This window comes from Pogona vitticeps, chromosome 2, assembly GCF_051106095.1.
Source record: "Pogona vitticeps strain Pit_001003342236 chromosome 2, PviZW2.1, whole genome shotgun sequence".
NCBI classification, from domain to species: Eukaryota; Metazoa; Chordata; class Lepidosauria; order Squamata; family Agamidae; genus Pogona; species Pogona vitticeps.
In genome coordinates, this window is record NC_135784.1 from 242,035,565 (window position 1) to 242,057,648 (window position 22,084).

General features: G+C 39.4%; 1 protein-coding gene and 2 long non-coding RNA genes across 19 annotated transcripts in view; 2 read left to right on the forward strand and 1 right to left on the reverse strand.

The window, feature by feature from the left end:
• The window catches only part of LOC140704879 (uncharacterized), a 31,199-nt gene extending 14,213 nt beyond the window's left edge, over positions 1–16,986 (reverse strand). For both annotated transcript variants that reach the window (XR_013542071.1, XR_013542070.1), the window contains exons 1-4: positions 16,905–16,986; positions 14,500–14,575; positions 6,299–6,384; positions 758–991 (exon numbers count right to left, since the gene is read on the reverse strand). This is a non-coding gene — a long non-coding RNA (uncharacterized LOC140704879). The remainder of the gene's footprint in view (positions 1–757; positions 992–6,298; positions 6,385–14,499; positions 14,576–16,904) is intronic.
• Positions 1–22,084, forward strand: part of AOPEP (aminopeptidase O (putative)) — a 234,245-nt gene that overhangs the window by 97,639 nt on the left and 114,522 nt on the right. For 15 of the 16 annotated variants that reach the window (XM_072992325.2, XM_072992323.2, XM_072992326.2 and 12 more), the window contains one exon: positions 9,320–9,380. In XM_072992325.2, the coding sequence (XP_072848426.2) occupies positions 9,320–9,380 (61 nt within the window). Of the gene's footprint in view, positions 1–9,319; positions 9,381–16,851; positions 16,962–22,084 lie in introns of those variants that run through there. The other variant, XM_072992329.2, reaches the window with a different exon arrangement.
• On the forward strand, positions 982–5,918 carry LOC144586966 (uncharacterized). The gene is made up of 2 exons (XR_013542073.1): positions 982–1,842; positions 2,024–5,918. It is a non-coding gene; the product is annotated as an uncharacterized LOC144586966 (long non-coding RNA).

Here is a 22,084-nt window from a genome sequence, read left to right on the forward strand (position 1 = left end):
GCTCCAGTGGCTGCTTTTCTTCGTCTACAGGGAGTAAAAGTGTTCCCATACATAGACGATTAGCTCGTAGTGTCGCCATCCGAACAGAGAGCCATCAAGGACTCCACCCTTCTCACCCTCCAGAGGTTGGGTCTCACCATTAACTTTGAAAAATCTCATCTGAAACTATCTTGAATAATGAGTTACATAGGAGCCACATTGGACTCCAGAAAAGCAAGGCTCTTCCTTCCTCCAGAGCACATTCAAAAGCTACAGGCTGCAGTCAAAATATTTCAACCTCACTCTCGGGTGTCAACGCATCATGCACAACACCGTTAGGTCTCATGGCCTCAACAACAGCATCTCTACCACATGCATGTCTAAAGATGCGCTCATTACAAGCATGGCTTCTCCATCATTTTGACCCACTGTTGGAAGATCCTCAAAAGAGAATTCTGGTCACTCCAGAACTAGCAAAACAACTCGGATGGTGGATTTTTCTGCCACATCTGCTGATGAGCCGTCCTTTTCGTCCACTGCCACTGTCTGTACAAGTGACAACTGATGCGAGCCCCACGGACTGGGGAGCATGTTGCATCAGTCACAGAATACATGCCCCTTGGTCCCTGCGCCAGAGAGGACTGCACATAAATCACTTGGAGACGTGTTCGCTTTGTACAAGAACAAGAAGTGCAAGAGGTATGCATCTCGAGCAGGCAGGGGTCCCGGCTCCCCGGGAGATGCGTTCATGATTCCATGGCAAGATCATCTGATTTACCTGTTTCCACCGATTCCCCTGATACAGCGGTCTCTCATCAAACTGAGACAGCAGACGTCAACAGCAGTCATCATAGCACCGTTTTGGCCACGTCAGCGATGGTTTTCTACTATGAAGGAGTTTGCCATCGACATGCTGAGGCTTCCCTCCTTTCCACATCCGCTGACACAGGACTCGGGTAGTGTTCTACATCCAGACATCAGCTCCCTCCACCTAGCTGCGTGGAAGATCTGCCTGAAATCAAAGAGGTGTTAGACAAGTTCAAACAAACAAACCAACCATATGCTATCCTTTTATATAAGTACAAGTGGAATAATTTTCTTCGTTTTGCCACTGCCAGAAATCTCCAGACTTCTCTAGTCTCCCTACAGACTTTACTCCTGTATCTCAAACATCTTTTTGATCTAGGCCTTACCTTGTCGACTCTCAAGGTGTATATCTCTGCAATCATTTCTCTCCAGCATAGAGACTCAGAATCTTCACGTCTCTTTTCTCATCCTACATTGAAAGCATTCTTACAGGGACTGATCAACATTCGCCCTCCTACAGGGCCTCCAGTACCTCAATGGTCCCTTACATTGGTTCTGCAATCTCTCATGAAACATCCCTTTGAGCCTATGGCTTCCTGTGACGTTAAGTTTCTTTCTCTAAAGACTCTGTTTCTAGTTGCAGTTATGTCTGCTAGAAGAGCAAGTGAGTTGGCAGCCTTAAGGTACGACTCTCCTTACTTGCAATTCTATAAGGACAAGGTTATGTTGCTTCCAGATGTTTCGTTCCTGCCTAAAGTTGTTACAGATTTTCACCTCAATCAACCTATTTCGTTACCTACCTTGTTTTCTGATCCTTCCTCTGAAGTCCAAAAGATGCTCCATTCCCTGTATGTTACAAGGGTGTTAGCATATTATGTTTCTAGGACAAAGGACTTTCGGAAATCTGAAAGACTCTTCCTGGTGCTTCTTTGGACCACACAAAGGTTGTCCTGCATTATCTCCTACCTTGCCACAGTGGTTCGTCTCCACTATTACTCTTACCTCTCAACTTGCAAGTAAATATGTGCCTGAAGGTCTTAAGGGACATTCTACAAGGTTTTACTTACTTACTTTCTCCAAACCTTTATTGGCATAAATACAGCTGGGATTACTAACAATAAACACAACGGGTTATAATTTGGAAGTTAATTTAAGAATCTCAAGCAGAAAAATAGCGACAGCTTCAGTGATACGGGAGGAAGAATCATTCAGAAAAAATCTCAGGGTGTTCTACAAGGTCCATGGCAACATCTACTGCCTTACTACGTGGTGTGGACATTCCAGACATCTGCAAGGCAGCAACATGGTCCAGAGTGTCCACATTTCTCACCCACTACAGACTGACTGGACCTTCGGGCAAAGGAGGAGACTAGTTTTGGAAGGGCTGTCTTGACTTCTGTCCTGCAGTGATGGCCCTCCTTCCGGTAAGTTAGCTTGCCAGTCACCCAAATGTGTGATTCACAGAGACGACGAAGAAGAGAGGTTACTTACCTGTAACCATGGTTCTTCAAGTGGATCTCTGTGAATTCACACATCCCATCTGGCCTCCCCACTATCCGTCACTGTTATAATAAGCTCATGCTCTACAAGTGGCGGATAAATGGAACTGAAGGCTGGGGGAATAGAGCATGCATACAGGGGGCAATCTAAACTATGTATCTTTTAAGAAAAAAAGCTCTAGAAGATTCCGAAGTTCCAGCGCAGGCGCTGTTTAACCCAAATGTGTGAATTCACAGAGATCCACTTGAAGAACCATGGTCTGCTATTGCTAGCAGAGTGAAAATTGCTGCTAGCAGAGTTCTACCGGATTATCGCTATGCAGGTGGTTGTACAAATCTTGCACAGTGGCTCGTGCAGCAAATCTTATATTGGATAATTTTGCAATAACTGAAAATTCACAAGTGTAGTGCAGGTAATTTTGCATTAGTACAGTGGTATCATTGGTACTGGCCTTCGTCTTTGACTTCAAAACACTTCAATAATTCTCTATAGAAGTAGTCTTTTTGATTTATAACAGCACGATATACAGTGGTGCCCCGCATAACGAGGTTAATCCGTTCCGGATTAACCTTCGCTATGGGAAAACATCGTAAAACGGAGCCAAAAAACCCATTGGAACTCATTAAACAAAGTTTAATGCGTTCCAAATGGGCCCCAAACTCACCGTTCTCCGATGTTTTCCCTTGTTCCGGCAGCCATCTTGGGTGTACCGGTGGCCATTTTGAGCATCCCGGCGGCCATTTTGGGTGTACCGGTGCCCATTTTTTGTGTTCTGGCGGCCATCTTGGGTGTACTGGAGGCCATTTTTTTGTGTTCTGGTGGCCATCTTGGGTGTACCGGCATCCATTTTTTGTGTTCCAGCAGCCATTTTGGAACCGCTGAACAGCGGTTCCCCCATCATAATGTGAGCATGCCCTCGCATTAGCGATGGGGAAATCTGCATCGCAATGCGGATTCATCGTTCAATGATGCACTCGTTATACTGTAATAGTGATAAGCCTTTTCACTAGCAAAAGAATTCCATATTCAAACCCGAGTAATATTTTATTAACAATACAGTGATGCCCCGCATAGCGACATTAATCCGTTCCAGGATTTGCGATCGCAAAATCCGCATCACTATGCGGAATCGTCGTTAAACAGGGAGCTCGTTATGCGAGGCACCACTGTACATATATAATACAGCACAATAAAATCAATTACAGTACATGTAATAATGCAGCATGCAATATTAAAAAAATCAAAAGTGAAAACAGAGGGTCATACAAAAATTATTTTTAAAATAGCTGTCTCTGGGTGTATTTCTTTTTCCTACTATTATAATGCTTGCCTCTGTATTGTAAAAGCCTTCGGTATAAACTCTTTTTTTTTAAATAATGATTTTAAACAAATGCTTCAATAGTAAAGATATCTGGTGCCCATTGTTGGAGGGAGGGAAGTCAAGATATCCAGCTGGTGAAATTACTGTGTTTCTATTAGATTAATATACTTAGGATCTTTGATAAAAGTCATGCTCTTTTCCACTTTTCAGTTTTGATTTGAACAAGGACACCATGCTAGAGTCTAAGAATATGCCAAGAATATTTTAATTTTCAGTAAGAACATTGTAACTCTGTTTATTCTAGCATTCTAGAAATTATTGGCAAGATTTTAGTTTCATGATAATTTGCTTTATAGCCAGATATATAATATGCTGCCATAATTATGAATGGTGAGAAGATAAAATGGGTTGCCAAGTATAACAGAATATCATATTTGTATAACCCATGCTTTCATGTACTCTATATTTGTGGTAACCATATTTTTTCATCCATTAGCAAATGAATTTCGTTTGTTAACATCAGAATATAGGAGAAGAATTAATGCTTTGTCCTTCTAAAATGACGTTTGTTAATAATTATTAGACTATATTGATTGGAATTTAATAAAACATTTAAATAGATTGGCTAGGTTCCAAGGAACAATACAAAAATTATGGAAACTAAAGGGAGCTTTAGACTTGCTTCCCATCATTTAACAGCTCCTTCACAGGCCACATCACAAGTATTATTTCAACGGAAATTTATTAAAAAGCTTGGAATAGTTACTTTTTTGCACAATAACTTCTTGAAACTCTGACTGGGAAATTCTGGAAGTTATATTCCAAGAAAGTAACTTTTCCAAGTTCCAAAAAGAATCTATTGAACTGATTTGAAGCTTAAATAGTTTTCCTGACTTCCAGCCAGCATGTTTGTCCAGTCTTTTCCATTACTGCAGCTAAGAAATAATCTTTGAACTGCAGATCTGGAAGGGACCCTATGAATCACTGAATACAGCCCCCTTCCAGGAGACACAGTGGGGGAATTTAACCCCCTAAGCCACTGAGCTATCCAGGGTTTTCCTTAGGAGGTACAAATCATTCTCAATTTTTAAAAAAAGGCCATTTCTGATCCATTTTGAAACGCTTTAAAAATAAGAGCACACCTTATTTATGTGCATGCTATGACCTTAGCAAGGCCATCCTATGTGGTTAGTTAGTGTGAGAGAAATATCTAGTCCAATAATCTTTTCTACAGCTAGTGCTGCCATGTCATGATAGGACTGTTTCAAAGTAAATATGTGGAAATACACTCATTAGTGTTATATGATTTGTTCCTTTGGCAAAAAGCCCATAATCTGATGTTGAACATATGTATCTTATATCTCAAGAGATTATAGCAGTAAATATGTTAAACTTTCTACTATATTTGTTTTAGTGGTTTCCACTGATAAAGTAATTGGTTTATCATTATAGAAATAACTCACAATGAGCTACACTCTTGCACAGTTCCCCCTTTTCTCTCCTTTTGTAATATAGCACCTTCACCTTCTTTCTTCCCACTGTCTCTTCTTCTATGCTTTCCTTGCAGCTCTGGCAAAGTTGAATGCAGAGGGAGAGTGCTAGCTCTCTTTCTTCCCCTGTTTTTTTTTCTGTGTGCAAAGCAGCAGCCCAAAGAGGAGAGTCTCCTCAACACATGGAGCCTCTTCATGCAACTTGAAGACTCAGGTTTTCCAGGGTCACCAGTCACATGTAGCTTTTCCACATATAACAGACTGTCCCTTCTTCTGAATATTGCTAAGATGTGGAGAAATAGAATAGCACATCCCCCTTCTTGATGATGATGATGATGATGATGATGATGATGATGATGATTTAGCTAATATGTGCAAAATAACACATTAAGGAAAATTTGCTGCACTGGGAAGGGTGTTGGGAGTCCCACAAATGGGAGATGGTGTGAAAAATATCCATTGGGTTCCATTTTCATTTTATTTCTGGCAGGTCCATTCATTTTCTGTTTGGTACTTCTGATTTGTTTAACTTGTCTTTTGTTACTGCTTCCTCTTTTTCTTTTTACGCTAATTACAGGGGGCAGTCCAGCCTCTGCAAAGTCTCTATAACCTTGGAGCTCTCTAGCTAACTGAAATGAAATTTTCAGCCATTAATGTGTCGGAATGATCAATTTCCACATTAGTAAGACAAAGGTTTCCCATATCACAAGCAATTCAAAACTGAACATCTTGTTTTCAGTGGGCATCCTTGTCTGTATCTTGCTTGTAGCCTTTGAAGAACTTTGGAGGTCTCCCTCCAGCATGTTCCAGCCTTGTACTCTCCCCACACCAGTGGATTACCAACTTCCAGAGAGATAGGATGCCTTTCAGACAGGTCTCTGTTTTTCACGTAGTTTTTAATGGGTGTTAATCCTGTAAGATTGGTTTATGCTTGTGATTAAAAACAGTTCAAACATAGATTCCTAACCTAAGATTAGTTATTCATCTTCCTATTAGGAAAAAAAATCTGTTAATATTTATGTTATGTTTTCTGCTGTTTAGTACAGCATTAAGCACTTGAGGAACAAGACATCAGTGAAATGAGAAATGCATTCATTACACAACAGTTCTGAGTGGCCTAACAGCGTTGGCTGTAAAGACAATAACTTGAGCTTGAACTTATAAAACGTCATTATTTTTACCAATCTTCAAATAACTTTACCTTCAGATTGGGTTTCTCTTGTGCAGAATATTTATCAAACGGGCATCATGAGGTTCGATCTTTAATGAAACTTTGTTGAAGTCCTCCTACATGCATACAAAGGACATAACACATTTCCTATAGAAAATGATTCTTGAAAGCTAGATGTTCAAGTTTCTATATCTAAAATACTGTAATAATCAACTACTAAAAGCAATTCATAACACAGTCCTATAGTATATGTTATACAGAATTAGGCCTATTATATGCAGTGGTATTTACTACCAGGCAAAATACTGCAGTCTGTAAAGGTGCATACAAATGTTAGACCAGTATCTTCTCATCTGGAACTGTTGTGTTACAACTGAATGTTATTTCAACCTTCTGCAACATGGTGCTCTCCAAAGGGTTTGGGCCACAGCACTTGTCAGCCTGGCCAGCATGATCTGCAATCACAGATAGTGGGAACTGTTAATCCAAAACATCTGGAAGGTACCCTTCATTAAGGAAGGCTGAGAAGCTGATCCCATACTAAGAAGCAGGACTCCCTCAAGTGGCAAAAAAGTGTGACTGAGGAAGCATATTGTAAGCAGAAGTGTGACTGCCACTGGAATAATTGGAATGTAAACAATTGCTTCCTTTGGGATGAGCATCTCATTTAGTAAGGCCTCAGATGTCAGTTTACGCAGAAGAATAGTATTCACTATTCTGAAAAAATAATATATTTTGCTTTGTAAGGAATTAGGAGTGTGGTAAATGCACTTGCGGTTCCTATTTTTTGAAATATTATTTTGTAACATGTATTTCACATCCCCTGTCCATTTTCAACTTGAGAAGTGTAACAACAATATCTAGGTACTGTTAGCTGTCTGGAGGATGACCATCAAATACCCATCAGATTGGCTAGTTTCACCAACAGTTTTAAAAATATATTTTTCCATGTGATGCTTGTAGTTCTTTTATAGTAATGGCTTTCATTACTTCTAGTCTCACTCACAGCACTGTCTTTACAATTGGTCCTAATATTCATGAAACACAACAAGCGGATTTTTGTTTAGTGTGTGGATATATTCATTATTCAGTCTTTTCTAACTGAGGAACCTCTGCCAGGTGTTTTTAGGCACTATATTTGGGGTTCAGTTTGTGTGTGTAAAACACATTGAGTTGGGTTTGGAGTGAAGACATTCACATGAGTGAATGTTTAATGCATTTTGCAATTGCCTGCTATTCAAAATGGCTATCTTCATATCAGTTGCTATAATGTGGCCTCAGTTTCAGAAAGAACACAAATTCATAAACAATTGCTTAGTGATTGTAAACACACACACACATACACACAATGTTTTTTGTTTAAAATATTTTCCAAACTCGTGTTCTTCTCCTTGCACCAGGCTAATGGAGAATATATGCATCAGGGAAGTGGTGTGTTTGTAAACAAACTTTAAAGCCTTCTCTTTTGACATTCCAGGAAGTGGTTTTTTCCCCTCTTCACTTCTAGCTTGTCTTCTTATCTAAATATTTATGAGGAGCCAAGGTATTTTGTGTGCTGGAAAGTCTTTAGAGAAGAGAGGCAAAATTAATTGCCCTAGATGTTTTTGTAACTCTGCCACTTTAAATTGGTCCAGGTCATCCCACTTTTTCCTGCTTCACTTTCCAGTAATTAAACTTTTGTGGACCTTCATACATATGAGATATATATCTAAGATAAACACAATTGGTGTATACCTAATGAATAGGGTGTATACCAAACAACATATATAAACATGTATCTTATAGGTAACTTATCAGACAGCTGTGATAGGATACAACTCCCCACTGTTTTTAGTAGTGGAGCAGGGTTTTTCACTGAATTTTGGGCAGATCTGTACAAATACAGACCGCTATCTGAATGTAGTTTTGTGCTAGGAATACAAATTGACAGAATTTGTGCAAGGACAGTTCAATACAGTTTCTTTTACGTGACAGATGGCATGGTGATAGAGCCACTCCTTCTACCTCTTCTAGAACAGTTTAATCAAGTTTTAAATCTATTTGTCCCTCCCAACATATTGATGAGAACTGGCAGGGGCAGTGAAATGTACTGTTCAGTATCAGCAAATGAGCAGCACACTATAAGCAACAAATTAAGTAAATTGGGGAAAGCTGACATCCAAATATAGGGACTTGGACCTAGAAAGGTGTGGAATGGGAGGGAAAACTTCCATAGTCACTGCTCCTTCTAGCAACCTACAAGACCCCCCACCCCAAAGGCCTTTTTTCAGAGTAAGGGAACTTTCCTGAAATGGGTGTGGTTTGGGGAACTAACCTAAAATTAAGTGAAGCTACCTTCTGTCTCTTCTGCTGGCCCATCTCTTAATTCAGTGGTTCTCAACTTTGGGGCCCCAGATCTTTTTGGACTAAAACTCCCGGGAGCCTTCACCATGATTCTGGCCAGGATTTCTGGGAGTCGTAGTCCAAGAACATACGGGGAACCCAAGTTTGGGAACCACTGTCTTAGCTGAAACCACTGGGAGAATCAACGGAGGTTATGGGCATGCTGGATGGAAATGATGGGGTTTTAGGCACCAAACAGGGGAAAGTTAGTGTAAAGCTAAAGTTCTTGTGATCCATTAATTAATTATTCACAAGCAGTTTTTACCCCCCTTGTAACTGATGCCACTAAAATGAAGCTTTATTCCCTCCTTTCATTTACTGAACAAACTGAATAGGAAAACCCACACAGAAAAAGTACTGACTGCAAGAACACCTGTTCATTCTTTACATGTGTTTTATTTGAGCTTCTTAAATGGATGTTGTCAGCTCTCATGTGTACTAAATTCATCACTTGATTTTTACATGCAGAGTCCAATCTGCCTTTAATTTTTAGGTTTCATCAGCTCTGTTGTTGTTAATTAAAATGACAAATCAATAATGCTGTTACTTTGAGGGACTGGTATTTAGATTACAAACTTGATTTTTCTGCCAAAACGTTCTGCTGTTGTTTATAAGCATACATTTTGTGGACAGTACATGAACAAAGTTATTTTTTAATTTTCTTGGAAGGTCTGGCCTATCAGTTGAAAACATTCTCCAGAAATGGCTTGACTGCTCAGGAATCCCAAAGGTAAATGCAAAAGATCTGTTCTGAATAAGATCCAGATTATGAATTTGTTGAGCATCTTGTTCAAATTACTGTTTCTGCTGTAGCAGGTATGGCATAAAGTAAAATCCCTGTTTTAATATTATCCATCCTAAAGTCTTTATTCTGCACCCATATGGGAATCCATTTTCATCAGTTGCAGGTTTCATTTTTCTGTTTTCCTGAAAGAGATGCTGCCAAGAGGAAAATCTCTTAAGCTTTATTTTATTGCTAAATGTACGATTCACTGGAAACTATATCATTAAGGTATTTTAGTGACACTTTGCATGTTGTTTAAAAAATGGAAGGTATCAGTTTTGTGAATTGCTGTGGCTGAAGCAGGGAATAACTTCCAAGAAATGTACAATGCACTTATTTATTGACTGTTATATATGAAGTAGGACTTATTCTGAAACACTGTACACCTGTTAAAATTGTGCTGGCAGGATAAAGTTTTGTAAAAACAAGACAAAAACAAACTCTACATTTCTTGTTTGGAAAGTGGTTAATTCTGAAGCACTGAGATGTACTCCATAAAGTATTAAGAACATAGGAGCTAATATTATAAAGGATAACTAATGTTGGATGGGAAGTGTCAAAGGAGAAACAGGTTTCTACGTTGACTCACCACCCAAGTAGGGAACAGAAATCCCACAGTGTAATAGATGCTGTGTTTATTGTTTACAAACTCAACTGTGGTATCCAACAATGTCTATTCTCTACTAAGTTCCCATTGCTAAATTAGGAGCTCCATATGTAGGAGCTTATGCATGCTGTTTCCTGTTTTATGCATGTTTATTTAGAACAGTACTATTTTATGCCTTGTTGTTTGGTTATGTTTTAAATTTAGGTACATTATTGTTTGATTCATGTGTAACAGCAATGGATAATATGTATCCTGTGTTGATAAGGGGGGCAGAAAAGGGGAGATGACCATCATTCAGTAATGTGCTGTTGTCTGGAGTGCAACAGACACAGCAGGCAATGTAAGGTGTAGCGTTCAGAGGCTTCAGTTTTCTGTTGATGGTTCTCCCTTGTCATCTGATAAGGACTCCATTTCAAAAAATGGTTCAGGTTAGCTGACCTTCAACATTAGCACTGCCCAAAGCTTTCGGTGATGTTCTATACATAGAGCCATTGATGCTCAATGTTTTGTTTAAAAATACCCATTGTCCAACGTGCAAGAATACAAAGCTGTTGAGCAGAGCTTGTGGATTAAGGTTGTCTTGTCTATTTAGCACAAACAATGTGTGTGTATGGCCAGATTTTCACAATTTATATATGAATTTTCATACACTAAAAATGAACAGGAATTCTGACTGCCACTCTGTACACGTTGGGCGAGAAGTTAGGTTTCCTGTCCTGCAAAATGGGCATAGTAAGGCAGAGGCCTCTCCAATTCTCAGTTCTTTTCCTCCAGGAATAACAATGTTCTGCTTCATTGGTATAATTTAAGCATATTGCTGTGCTGAAAACAGTGCCTTTTACAAAATGAGGGAGATTACTAGTTTGGTGAACCTCCCTAATTCTTTATGAAAGCTTCTGCTGCAAATCAGATGTCTCAGATTGGCCTCCAGCTTCCCCTCTCCATAGGGAAGAGTGCCACACACAGCAGCCCGTCTGCCTCCTGACCGGATCACAGTAAGGTTTTCCGGTGCATCGCATCAGATGCGTCTGCTGGAAAGTAAACATTTGTGTCAGACACAGAAGATTTCAGGAGGGCATTCTCCCAAAACTTGCTGGGGCCGGGTGAAATGAGGTCAACTACATTGTACTTGTTGAATTTGCTGTTTATCAGATCAGGATGTACTGCAGCCTCAGAGGTGACTCACCACAGGACTGGAGCTGCTTTTCATCCTCCACTAGGCTAATAATGACTTAATGCCAGCAGCTCCAGACTGAGTTTAAATGACACAGACCGACTTCAGAAACAGCTGATTTTAGAGCTGGAAAGCCCCTATTAAGTAATGGTGCAGCTAAGGCCTCTCCTACACTGTCGGAATACATGCTTCCAGTGTTTTCTTTTTGTTCTCTTGACTGCTCTTAAATACTGTATCTCAAGAGCTGTGGTATTTATGCCTTCTTTGAACTGCACTTCTTAAGGCTTAATTGTCGAACAAAGATTCCTCTCCTCATTCACTACATGTTTTCTCTTCTGTTATCTATTTACTACTCCATCATGAAAAGCAATAGAATGTATTATGCACACAGAATTGTCGTGTGCACATTAAACAATCATTTGCTTTTAAAGCAAGTCAAAACTAAGCTAGTTCTATAGTTTCATTGACTGGGCTATGTTTTGTAGTTTTGAAGCTTACTAGTAAAAAAAAAGTATTCCTTTTTATTTAAAGGTATGCTTATACATCACTCCCTCTCCCTGTGCTAATTTAGGCTGTGACTACATGGTCAAGTACTGTGGGATTTGCTTCATTTATAAAATGAGTGAATTGAAAATATTTTTTTACTGAGCACATGATGTAAAAGCTGATTTGAATGGATCCAGCCCATTGTGCTCTCAAAGCTGCTTTTTTTTTCCTCTGCTGCTGGGGGGCTTCTACCTTTTCAAGCTAGACAAATTGAACATACTTTTTTCCCATGTGGGTAGTTTTGATATATTCTTGTAAAGATGGGGTGTGTGTCTGTAGATGGGGTTTTCAGTGATATATGCAGTTGGGGTGTGATGTTCAGAAATGGCGGAACATTCTTTCCTCTCCCTTGATCATCCTCCAATTTATTATTTTTTTAAAAAAAATCTTACATGTATGAGGTTGGCACTAGGCCACCTTATCATCATATTGCTCAGTCATTATTATTATTTCCCATATTTACTCTCCCACCACATTGGCAGAGGTGGGACCAGAGAAGGAAGAAAGGATTGGCAGAGGTGGGACTAGAGGAAGGAAGGAAAGAAGGGGGCTGTGGGCTGGAATGTGAAACACATTGCATATTGTATGAACAGTGAATTCCTGGATCAACCTGCAGCTCCTATGTGAGCACTGACTGCAGTTTCAAACATAATACAGGCTGTGAATTCCAATCTCAGCAAAGCCAAATCTCTCTGCTTCAGCTTTCCAGTGTAGCTTCAACCTAAATTGAGTTTTAGGTATTGGGAAATGTTCTCTTATGCTTCCACATTAGTCCTTTTATTTTGAATTGTTGTCCTGAATTCATTTGTATTTTTCTGGAGACCATATGACAATATTATTAGCCCACTGCCTCCCAGTGGTTCCTGAATATTCCACACATCTCCCAACTTGTAGTCATATTTTGCAATAAAATATCATTTTTTATTTACCTCTCTTGTGGGAACAGGAAAAAGCACATGGCAGGGCTCCTATGCCTTTATATCTTGCAGTTCCTTTTTGCACATCAACAACTCATTGTATGACTTTTTGTTGATCCAGGCAGAGTGTTTAATGACAAATAACCTCAAATTTGATTCTTGAAGAGCTTCTCTAAATTTCCTTTAGTTGCTTCTCTTCCCCATGGGAAAGGAAGCATTTACTGACTGAATTATTTTAATTCTTTCCCCATTTCCTCTCTACGGATAGTTTTATTTCTTACATGAAGCTACGTTTTAGGGTTAGTGGTGAATATGTGAACTCTGTAAACTAAAGCTGTAATTTTTCAGCCCCACATTGAACTGCTCTTTTCAAGTGAATAAAACAAAGGCAAATAGCAATTTTCCAAATATAAACCCAAAACATTTTTCAACTAAGTGATACTCACAATGGTCTTTATGTTCCCAGCTAATGGGAATCCATAATCAGATTGTAGTAACTGCTTACAGATCTATTCTGCAAATGTCTGGTTTTGTTTTGGCTGGTTTTGGACATTTCAATGTGAGTAGGAAAATGGATTAGGACTGAGGTATAATTAGCTATTATTATTGTCTAATTATAGCTATTAGAAATCTGTCCTCCAGCCATTCATCAGTACAGGGGATATATTTGTGTTGGAACAGTTTCAGTTGCTTTTGTTATTTGTTTACTATTTTAATGCAAGATTGGCCTTTTTAATATAAAAGAAATGATGGTCCATTACTAAATTAACTGTAAACATTGTTGTATCCGAGTCTGAGATTATGTTTGCCAGATAGATGTTGAGACTCTCAGTGAAACTGTATACATGACTAGTGAAAAGTAAATCATGCTAAGTTTAATAGGCCTTGTGACACCCAGTACTCTGGGTGGTTTATAGAATAGACTGGCAAACACTCCCTCCCCAAAGACTACCCAGATACAAACCCAAACAATATGGCAATGACCAATCCATTTTTAAAACCCTAAATTTAAAAATTAAGAGTTCACAACCACAGGGGACACATTCTTGAAGGCTTCTTTATAAAGTTCTGTTTTAAATAATTTCCTAAAAGTCAGGAGGGACAGAGTATGGTGCATCTCAGATGGAAGTTTTATTGTTTTATTTATTTATTTGACTTGATTTGATTTATTCCAAGGACTAGGGTTCACCACTAAGAAGGCCCAATTTCTCATCATCTTGTTGGCCTCTCCCTTGGTGTGGCCACCATTAGCATTGTGGTTTGGGATGAGTGTGTAAAACAGGCATTCTCACAAGTATTGAGGTTGTAAACCATTAAGCTGTGGACCCAATCTTTCAGGGGGAGTGTAACTCCATCTAGGCCAGAGAGATTTCCCAACAACAGGATCTCCATCTTATCTCGAGCCAGTTTCAATTTATTGGCCTTTGTCCAGTCCGGTTATTGAGGCAGCACTCAAGACTTGAACAGATGAAGCAAAGGAGGTATAGAGCTGTGTGTCCTCAGCAAACTGATGACAGCACACGCCAAAACTCCAAATGACTTCTCCTAGCAGCTTCTATAGATGTTAAAAAGCATTGTGGAGATGGTTGATCCCTGTGGGATCCCATAATGCAGTCTCTAAACTGTACCATCTGGGATCAGCCACCAAGGAAGGATCAGAACCAGTGCAACACCATTCCCATAAGGATACTGGTATCCTTTGATAAGAATGCTTTCATTTTGTCTAGTATTGTCTGTCTAAAAGGCTTTTTTTTTAAAAAAAAAAAGCATTAAAAAAAAAGCATAAATGGTGAGCATAATCAGAGAAGTAAAAGTTCTTGCCTGGGTGAAATCTTTGGTAATTCTTCTTACTCCTCTTGCCACAGCTTAGATGCACGGTCTTTTTAATATGAGAGATCTGTACTTGGTGAAAAAAGTCAGAGTAAAGTGATTATCTGAAAAACTCCCTTGTGCAGAGCAGGTACTTTTTGTAAAAACTGGCAAAACAGACCTTCTGCCTAGTAAGCGTATCTTATAACCCATCAATTGGAGACCATTTGCCCCTTTTTTTCTGCTTCATTGAAGCTTAACGGTTAGTCTGTTCAGTTCCCTCCAAGTCTGGAGCTGATCACTGGTCATAAGAAAAACAATGATGTCTTAATTTTGAAGCTTGAGACAGTCATTCACCTGCAACTAATTTTGGTCTTTTCAGGACAACAGTTTATGAATAGACTTGGCTGGTTTCCACTGTGCATTCATACATAGCCCCTAGATTAGGCAGGTTACAGCAGAAAATCTGGTTGTGACAAGTTACTGGTTCCTTTCTCATGGAAAATAAATAAATCTAGTAGAGTATACTGGAGGTAGCATTACACACAAGAGTTTGAAATGGGAACATGTGTTCCTGTTCCAGAATAAGCATGTGAATTGAATCCCTAAGGTGTTGTTTATGGTAGCTTTAATAAAGCTCAAATATTCTTTGTGGTTCGCCTTTTTCTGTTAATCACACTGCTGAGCACAAAAGCTGTGTTATGTGCAGAATGATCAAGTTTATCCCTAGTAAAAAGGAAAAATGTTTGGTATCTCCAGAACAATAAAAGTTTGCTGCCTGGCTGGTCAATGCTGGATCAAATTCACATTCCCAAGCTCCCACTCTCCCACCTACGTATGCACAGGGTGGAAACACACAGGGGAGAGTGGAAAGGTCTTTCTTGCACATGGATGCAGGGCTAGACTTTCCTAATACGGACACAGCTGATCCTGCATAATATTAAAGGTCTGTTTTGATCTGTGCCTTGCAAAAACATCCAAGGAAAAGCAAAGAGATTAGCTAACAGTTAACTCTTGCTTGTATTTCCTTCGGTCATCCAAAAAAGAGAAATATGTTGCTCTCTACCACCCAGTATTTCTGTTGTGCTTCAACTGTTTTGTTTCCAGTTTACAAAATATAAATACTTGAGTTTATGTACTCTTTCCCCCCTCTTCACTTATAGCAGCATTCCCAGGTGTGTTGGACTACTATCCCCATCCTCCTCATCCAGCACAACCAGTGGCTATGCTGTGTGGGCTAATGTGGGCTGTAGTCCAATATAGCAAGATAGTGATAAGTTGGGAAAGGCTGATATATAATGACACAGTTAGAAAAAATAAAACATATACACATGCAGCTTAGAGAAGTTACTTTTTAGGCCTCAACTCCTAGAATCACTAACCATGCTAGCTGCAAGATCCTGGGAGTTTTAGTATCCCTCCCAAAAGTCAAGTTTCAAAATTATATACAAAATAACATGTTGATGACATGACTATATATATTAGCTACTGTACTTTGCTGTTGTCTGCGAGAATGGAAGAAATGTGAGGTGGCTGTAGAATTTTAGATTGTGGTAAATATTCAACTTGCCAGGTCCCTCCCTGCTGGTTCACATTGCCCTAAGCAGCAAGGAAAGATCTCCCAGAATTTATTTAAGTCGTATAACGAACTCCACAGGGCAATGGATGTTTGTCCATTTCGGAGAAATTCTTATCATGCCCATTTACAGTAAGTATTTGTACTCCACCCCTTTCTTTCCCTCTGCCAAGATTTTCATTCTCCAGAGACTCCTGGTATGCCAATAAAAGAAGGCAGCTGAGTACACTACTGACAGCGTAACCTTCTTAGTGTATCAGTACTGACTGTTTTCAGCACTGAAGATCCTTGATGGATTGAAGTGGAGACAGTGTGGTTGCAATAGGTATACAGAGATGCCAGTGATGGTCCTCTATTGATTCTTCTTGTGAGCAAGCAGGGCTTCAGCACTTTAAAATGAATTAACCCATTGCTTTCTTAAGATGCACAACTTGGCCAGCAGTTGTAAAATAAATCTGTTAGTTCTAAAATATGAAGTATAAAGAGTTGGGTTTTATATTTAAGTCAAATGAACCAGTTAAGATAAACATATCCATATAATAAACCTCGTCAAGACATTTCACAATCTGTACTTTCATTTATACTGTTATTCTAATGTTGTTAGATATAATTCTCCTATTTCTAAGCAGTACTCCAGTGTAGGTTTGTGGGAAGTTGTAAGCATACACTGGTGCAATGCATGTTTTTCTCTGTCTGTAGAGGAATATGTGTTGAGGAACATGCATGAATAATAGTGGCATTGGAATTATTTATGATCTTACTTAAATCATTCCACCTTGTGCTTCCAGAGTACTGCAGACAGCCTGCAAATGATGTAAAGCAATGAATGGTTTTGACTCACCAAATCCCCACTTTGTCGCCTCTGTGATTCATACCAATGGGTCCCTTCTGTACCTGCATGGGATCTTCAGAACACTCTAGAACAGTGGTGTCGAACTGTGGCCCTCCAGATGTTCTTGGACTTCAACTCCCAGAAGCCTTCACCACCACCTCTGCTGGCCAGGATTTCTGGGATTTGAAGGCCAAGAACATCTGGAGGGCCACAGTTCGACACCACTGCTCTAGAAACTAAAACAGATCCATTAGTCCACACTTTCTCTCCATGGCACACATTCCACCTCCACCATCTAGCCTCCGTTCCCTTTTAGCTGCTGCTGAGATAACACTTGCAGAGCATCTGGAGCCTTTTTTCTTCATCAAAGTTTTCTGCATGTTTTGCCCTCTCCCATAAAATATTACATGTTCTTCATCATTCATGAGTCTTGTTTTCATATTTGTTTCCTTTTTAAAAGTTATTCATCTAGGTTGGCCCTTTCTGCCTTTTATGGCCCCAGTGGGCCACAACTCGCTAAGAAATTGAACCTCTGCAATAAATGCCACCTACTGACATTGAGGACAGACCCCCAACCTTGAAATTTACCTTAAAGTCAACCTTGAAATCAACTTTGATTTTAGTGCCTAAGAAAAGAAAAATCTACCAACTCTGACTCCACTCAGACTAAAAGAGCGAAGTCTAAGTAAAAACCAAAATGTGCTAAAGGCCTAAAAGATGCAAACTCATATATAGAGACCAGGAAATTCAGGATGGTGATCTTTGTAGCCATATTACCCTCCTCAGAGAAGGGAACTGGCTTACTGTAATTGATCTAAAGGACATTTATTTTAATATTACCATCCATCCAGAATACTGATGTTTCCTGCATTCTGCTATAGACAACAAAATATTTGAGTTCAATGCACTTCCTTTTGGTCCCTTTGCGAAATGTGTGGGCTCAATTGCTGTGTACCTCACAACCCATGGCATTATTATTTTTCCATACATAGAACACTGGGTGATTGTACCAGGTGCAAACAAAAAGGCACAGAGAGATGTCTTTTTTGCACTGTAACTCCTATCAGATCTTGGTCTTTGTGTGAATTTAGAAGAATCACAACTGGAATCAAAAAGGATCATTCAGTATATCAGGGCAATTCTGTATTCTAGTGCTGCGAGAGCATATCTGTCTCACAACATGGGTGCAGCAAGACTGAAATCAACAGTCTGGAAAATTAAAAAGAACATTAAAAAGAATTATCCTATACTCCAGGAAACCTTCCACTAGACAAAATTACACATATGTGGAAGAAGTTTATATTTTATGCTAAATAATCTTACTTTCCTCCCACCTTACATACAAGCACTGCATTCCTTGCTGCACCAGAAGCAAAAGAGCTTGTCACATTCGTCTACAATTCGTCTATTTATCGGCAATAGTGCTGTACTGACCTAAAGAGTCTACGGCATCTTAATTCTTCACAAATCTAAATCTTGAAAAGTTTCTGTCAGGACTAAGAAATGTTCACCATGATATCAGACCCCCAACTAATGCACTGGTTGCTAACTTAGGTGCTCAAGTATCCTTACATGGTCAAATAAAAGGATCTTAACATATCCTTAGAATCTAGTGTTGATACTTTTGAGTTTTTTGGGAGGAGAACCTTTTGCAACCAAAGGACCTCTGTAGAAAAGAATATATTTTCCTTTTTGAATGTATAACTCACCTCTGCCAAAGAGAGTACATTTTTTGCAGTGATCATATTACTGTAGGATCATGCTTTGAGAATGGAAACCTTTGAAATCTCTGAAATGTTCTTGATAGTAAAGGAATGGATATTAACAACAGTACTGTGTAAATGTGCAGAATAAATGTGCAGAATAAACTTTGCTGCATTTTTTCCCAGACAGACCTGCTCATCTGCATATTCTTACATTGCATTTGCTTAACTCCTCATCATACATGGTTTACTAATTGCTCTGGTACTAGAACATTTTACGTATCTTCTGAATGGTACTGGAAGTACTTTGTCTTCAAGCATCCACAGTAAAGCATTATTTAGTTTAAAACATAGAACTATACAGGATAGGTGGCTCACAAGGGTGCGCTTGCTCTTAATACTTATATTGATATATCTTTAAATGCATGGCATGGAAAAGATACTTTTTTGGATGACAATTCCCATAATCCAAAAAATAAGTTTTTCAAGCTGTTTAAATGTTACAGTAATTAATATCCAAGTAACATATAGTTGGAAAACATCTCCCTGTCTAACCCATAACTATAGTCCAGGTTAAATTGAACATCAGGATTTCTTTAAAAGGTGGTATAAAAGTTTAACTGTTGTACCCAGTCTGTGATTACTCATTCTCAGGTAGAAGTCAATACCCTGCTGAACACAGTACAGTACTCAGGTTCAGCATATATGGTGTACTGTAATTGAGAAAGTATTTAAGATACCTGGTTTCAAATCCTTTCTGAACTGCATAGATCACCACCTGACATTGGGTTACTGATAATGTCCAGCCCAAGGGGTAGAAATTGTGTGGTCTTTGGGCTACATATCATCTCAAAGTCATTTTAACACCTGTCAGATTTTCATTTTTGCTGAAAAAAGTGGCAGTTCAAATTTCAAATGAGCTATAGCCTAACCAAAAGGGTTAACCCTTCGTTTTTTTTCTAGAGTTGTTGCAGATTATCAGCTACTTCTGATTCCCCCCCCCCCCGCTGATTTGTGCATTTCCCCCAGCTCATGCATTTTCCCCACCCTGGTGCAGCCCCCAGAGTATCTAAGGGACAAGAAATCCCTCCTATATGACCAACAGCTTCCCCATTCTTCTTTTAGCCAAACTATCCTTAAAGGTTAAACCAGTGGTTCTTAACCTAGGCGATATTGCCCCCCAGGGGGCGATTTCATTTTTCAGGGGGGCGATGAAAGGAAAAGGGGCTATGCGAGGGTGAAGGAACAGAAGGGAGTGATAGGGGGCGATGGAGCTGCCACGCCAGCGCCGCCATTGAGGAAATTATCATCGCACCCTCCCCTTGGCAGCGCCATGCGACTGCCGCCGCGGCACCACCACTGCGCCATGGAGAGGGGGGTGATGATAACTTCCTCAATGGCTCAAGGGGCGCGTTTCTTTCAAAAAGGTTAAGAACCACTGGGTTAATCCATCCTTAAAATGAGTTCCATGGCCCAGTGGTTAAGCTGCAGTACTGCAGTTAAGCCTCTACTCACAACCTGAGATTGATCCTGATGGATTTAGGTAGCTGACTCAGCCTTCCATTCTTCAAAGGTCTGTAAAATGAGTACCCAGTTCATGGGGAGAGGGGTGCAAAGTGTCCCTTGCATGATTATGTTGTAAACTGACCAGAGAGTGATTTAAGCACTATGGGGCAGTATACAAGTCAAAACAATAACAGCATTGTGGAGAAAGTAGACCTTTGGTCTAGATGGGCGGGATAGAAATCCAATAAATAAATAAATAAATAAATAAATAAATAAATAAATAAATAAATAAATAAATAAATAAATAAATAAATAAAGTAATTTTTAGAAAGCTACTCAAGATTGCATCTGAAGATGCAAGTCCATCTACTAGTGGGTAGACTTAAAATACAGTTGCCTATAAATATTTTCATTACAGAAGTTAATGGAGACAAACCTCTTAGCATGGCAATGGCAAAAAGCAACTCCTTGATGACATTTACAAATGTACTAAAGAGAGAGATAGAAATACTCTTTTGTTTCGTTATTCATTCTTCCATTTGTCTTTGACCATGGAAAGCACTGCTTTCATGGTTACTTAGCATCTACCATGAAAGTGAAAATAAAGATCTGAAATAAGTTTTTTTTTCCTAGTGGGATACCTCCATTAAGACTTTCTCTCTCTTTTTTGAGTTTTACATTTCATGGTAGTGTTGTGTCTATTTAAAGCAAAAGAGTTTGATCTTGGCTTTGATCTAAAGCTTTTGATCTTGAAAGAAGGTTATTGTGGTAATAAAGAAAAGGGCAGGACAGTGTCTTTTTGAAAACTAAAAGCTGTAAAGTTAAAGAGGTGGTCAAGATTTAGTGAACTCTCATTTGACATACGTTTATATTGCGACATCTGTTTGCAAATGCACCAAATTCAAGAGAGGAGAAAGTTTGTTTTGGTATATCACCATCTTACTTTTCTGAAGATTTCCCTTCTAACCTTTCCAAGGGAATTCATAAATAAATACTGTATATGACTTTTTTCTAAGTGTGTGCATGCACATGTACATGAACTTTCTAAAAACATTTATGACATGTGTGCCAAGTCTAATTATCCTGAAGTTATACTCTTCTTGGCACTTACAAACAGGAAAATACAAAAATATTAGCCTAAATGTCAGTTTTTTGAAAATCCAGTTCTTAGTTGCTAGCGCCTTCCTATTGTTTGAGTTGTCCTTGAAGCCACCAGTTGTGCAAGAAAGTAAGTTTAAAATGTTCATACAGATAGAGTGATCTTGTGTATGTTTCCCCCCAAAGACTTTAGAGCAATAGGACTGACGCCTGATGCCCAGTTAAAGATGCAGGACTGCAGAGCTATAAAGCGAAGCACAGGCTTTTCCGAACTGAGGCCTGATGGAGGAGTCAGCTGTGGAATGCCCATGACTAATAGAAATGGCAGGATTCCAGGTGCAAAAAGCAAACTTAATGCTTGCTTTCAAGATGCACTTCAGAGTCTCCATGGGATTCATCTGATACAGTTCTGGATTCCATAGAGGTCAAGGAGCTGTTGGTGGGGGGAGGGGAATTTCACATCCCCCTTTGCGTTGCTATATACGTACTTTCAGTTATCATCAGAAAATTTACTGAAAATACCTCTGCTTGGAACTAGGATAATGATGGGCAGATGGAGAAAATGCATTCCAATCATCTTGTAAAACGAAAAGGCCTTATGAGATCTGTGGCATTGCTCAGCTCCCGTTGCTTCTGCACCCCGTCTTTTTTTTTCTCTGCTCTTTAACTGAGGCAAAGCAATAGCCATTACCATCGGCAGGAGCACACCTCGCCTCCCTAAAACCTTTTAAGTTCAAAGCCACTATGTCCCTGCGCCGCTGCTTAAACTCAAGAGTTACTCTCATCTGAACGGCTCGTTTTGCATTTGATAGATGGGGAGCTGAAGCGGAGAAAAGCTCCGAGTCACGGGGAAGAACGGGGAGTCAGGGCCGAGGAAGGGAC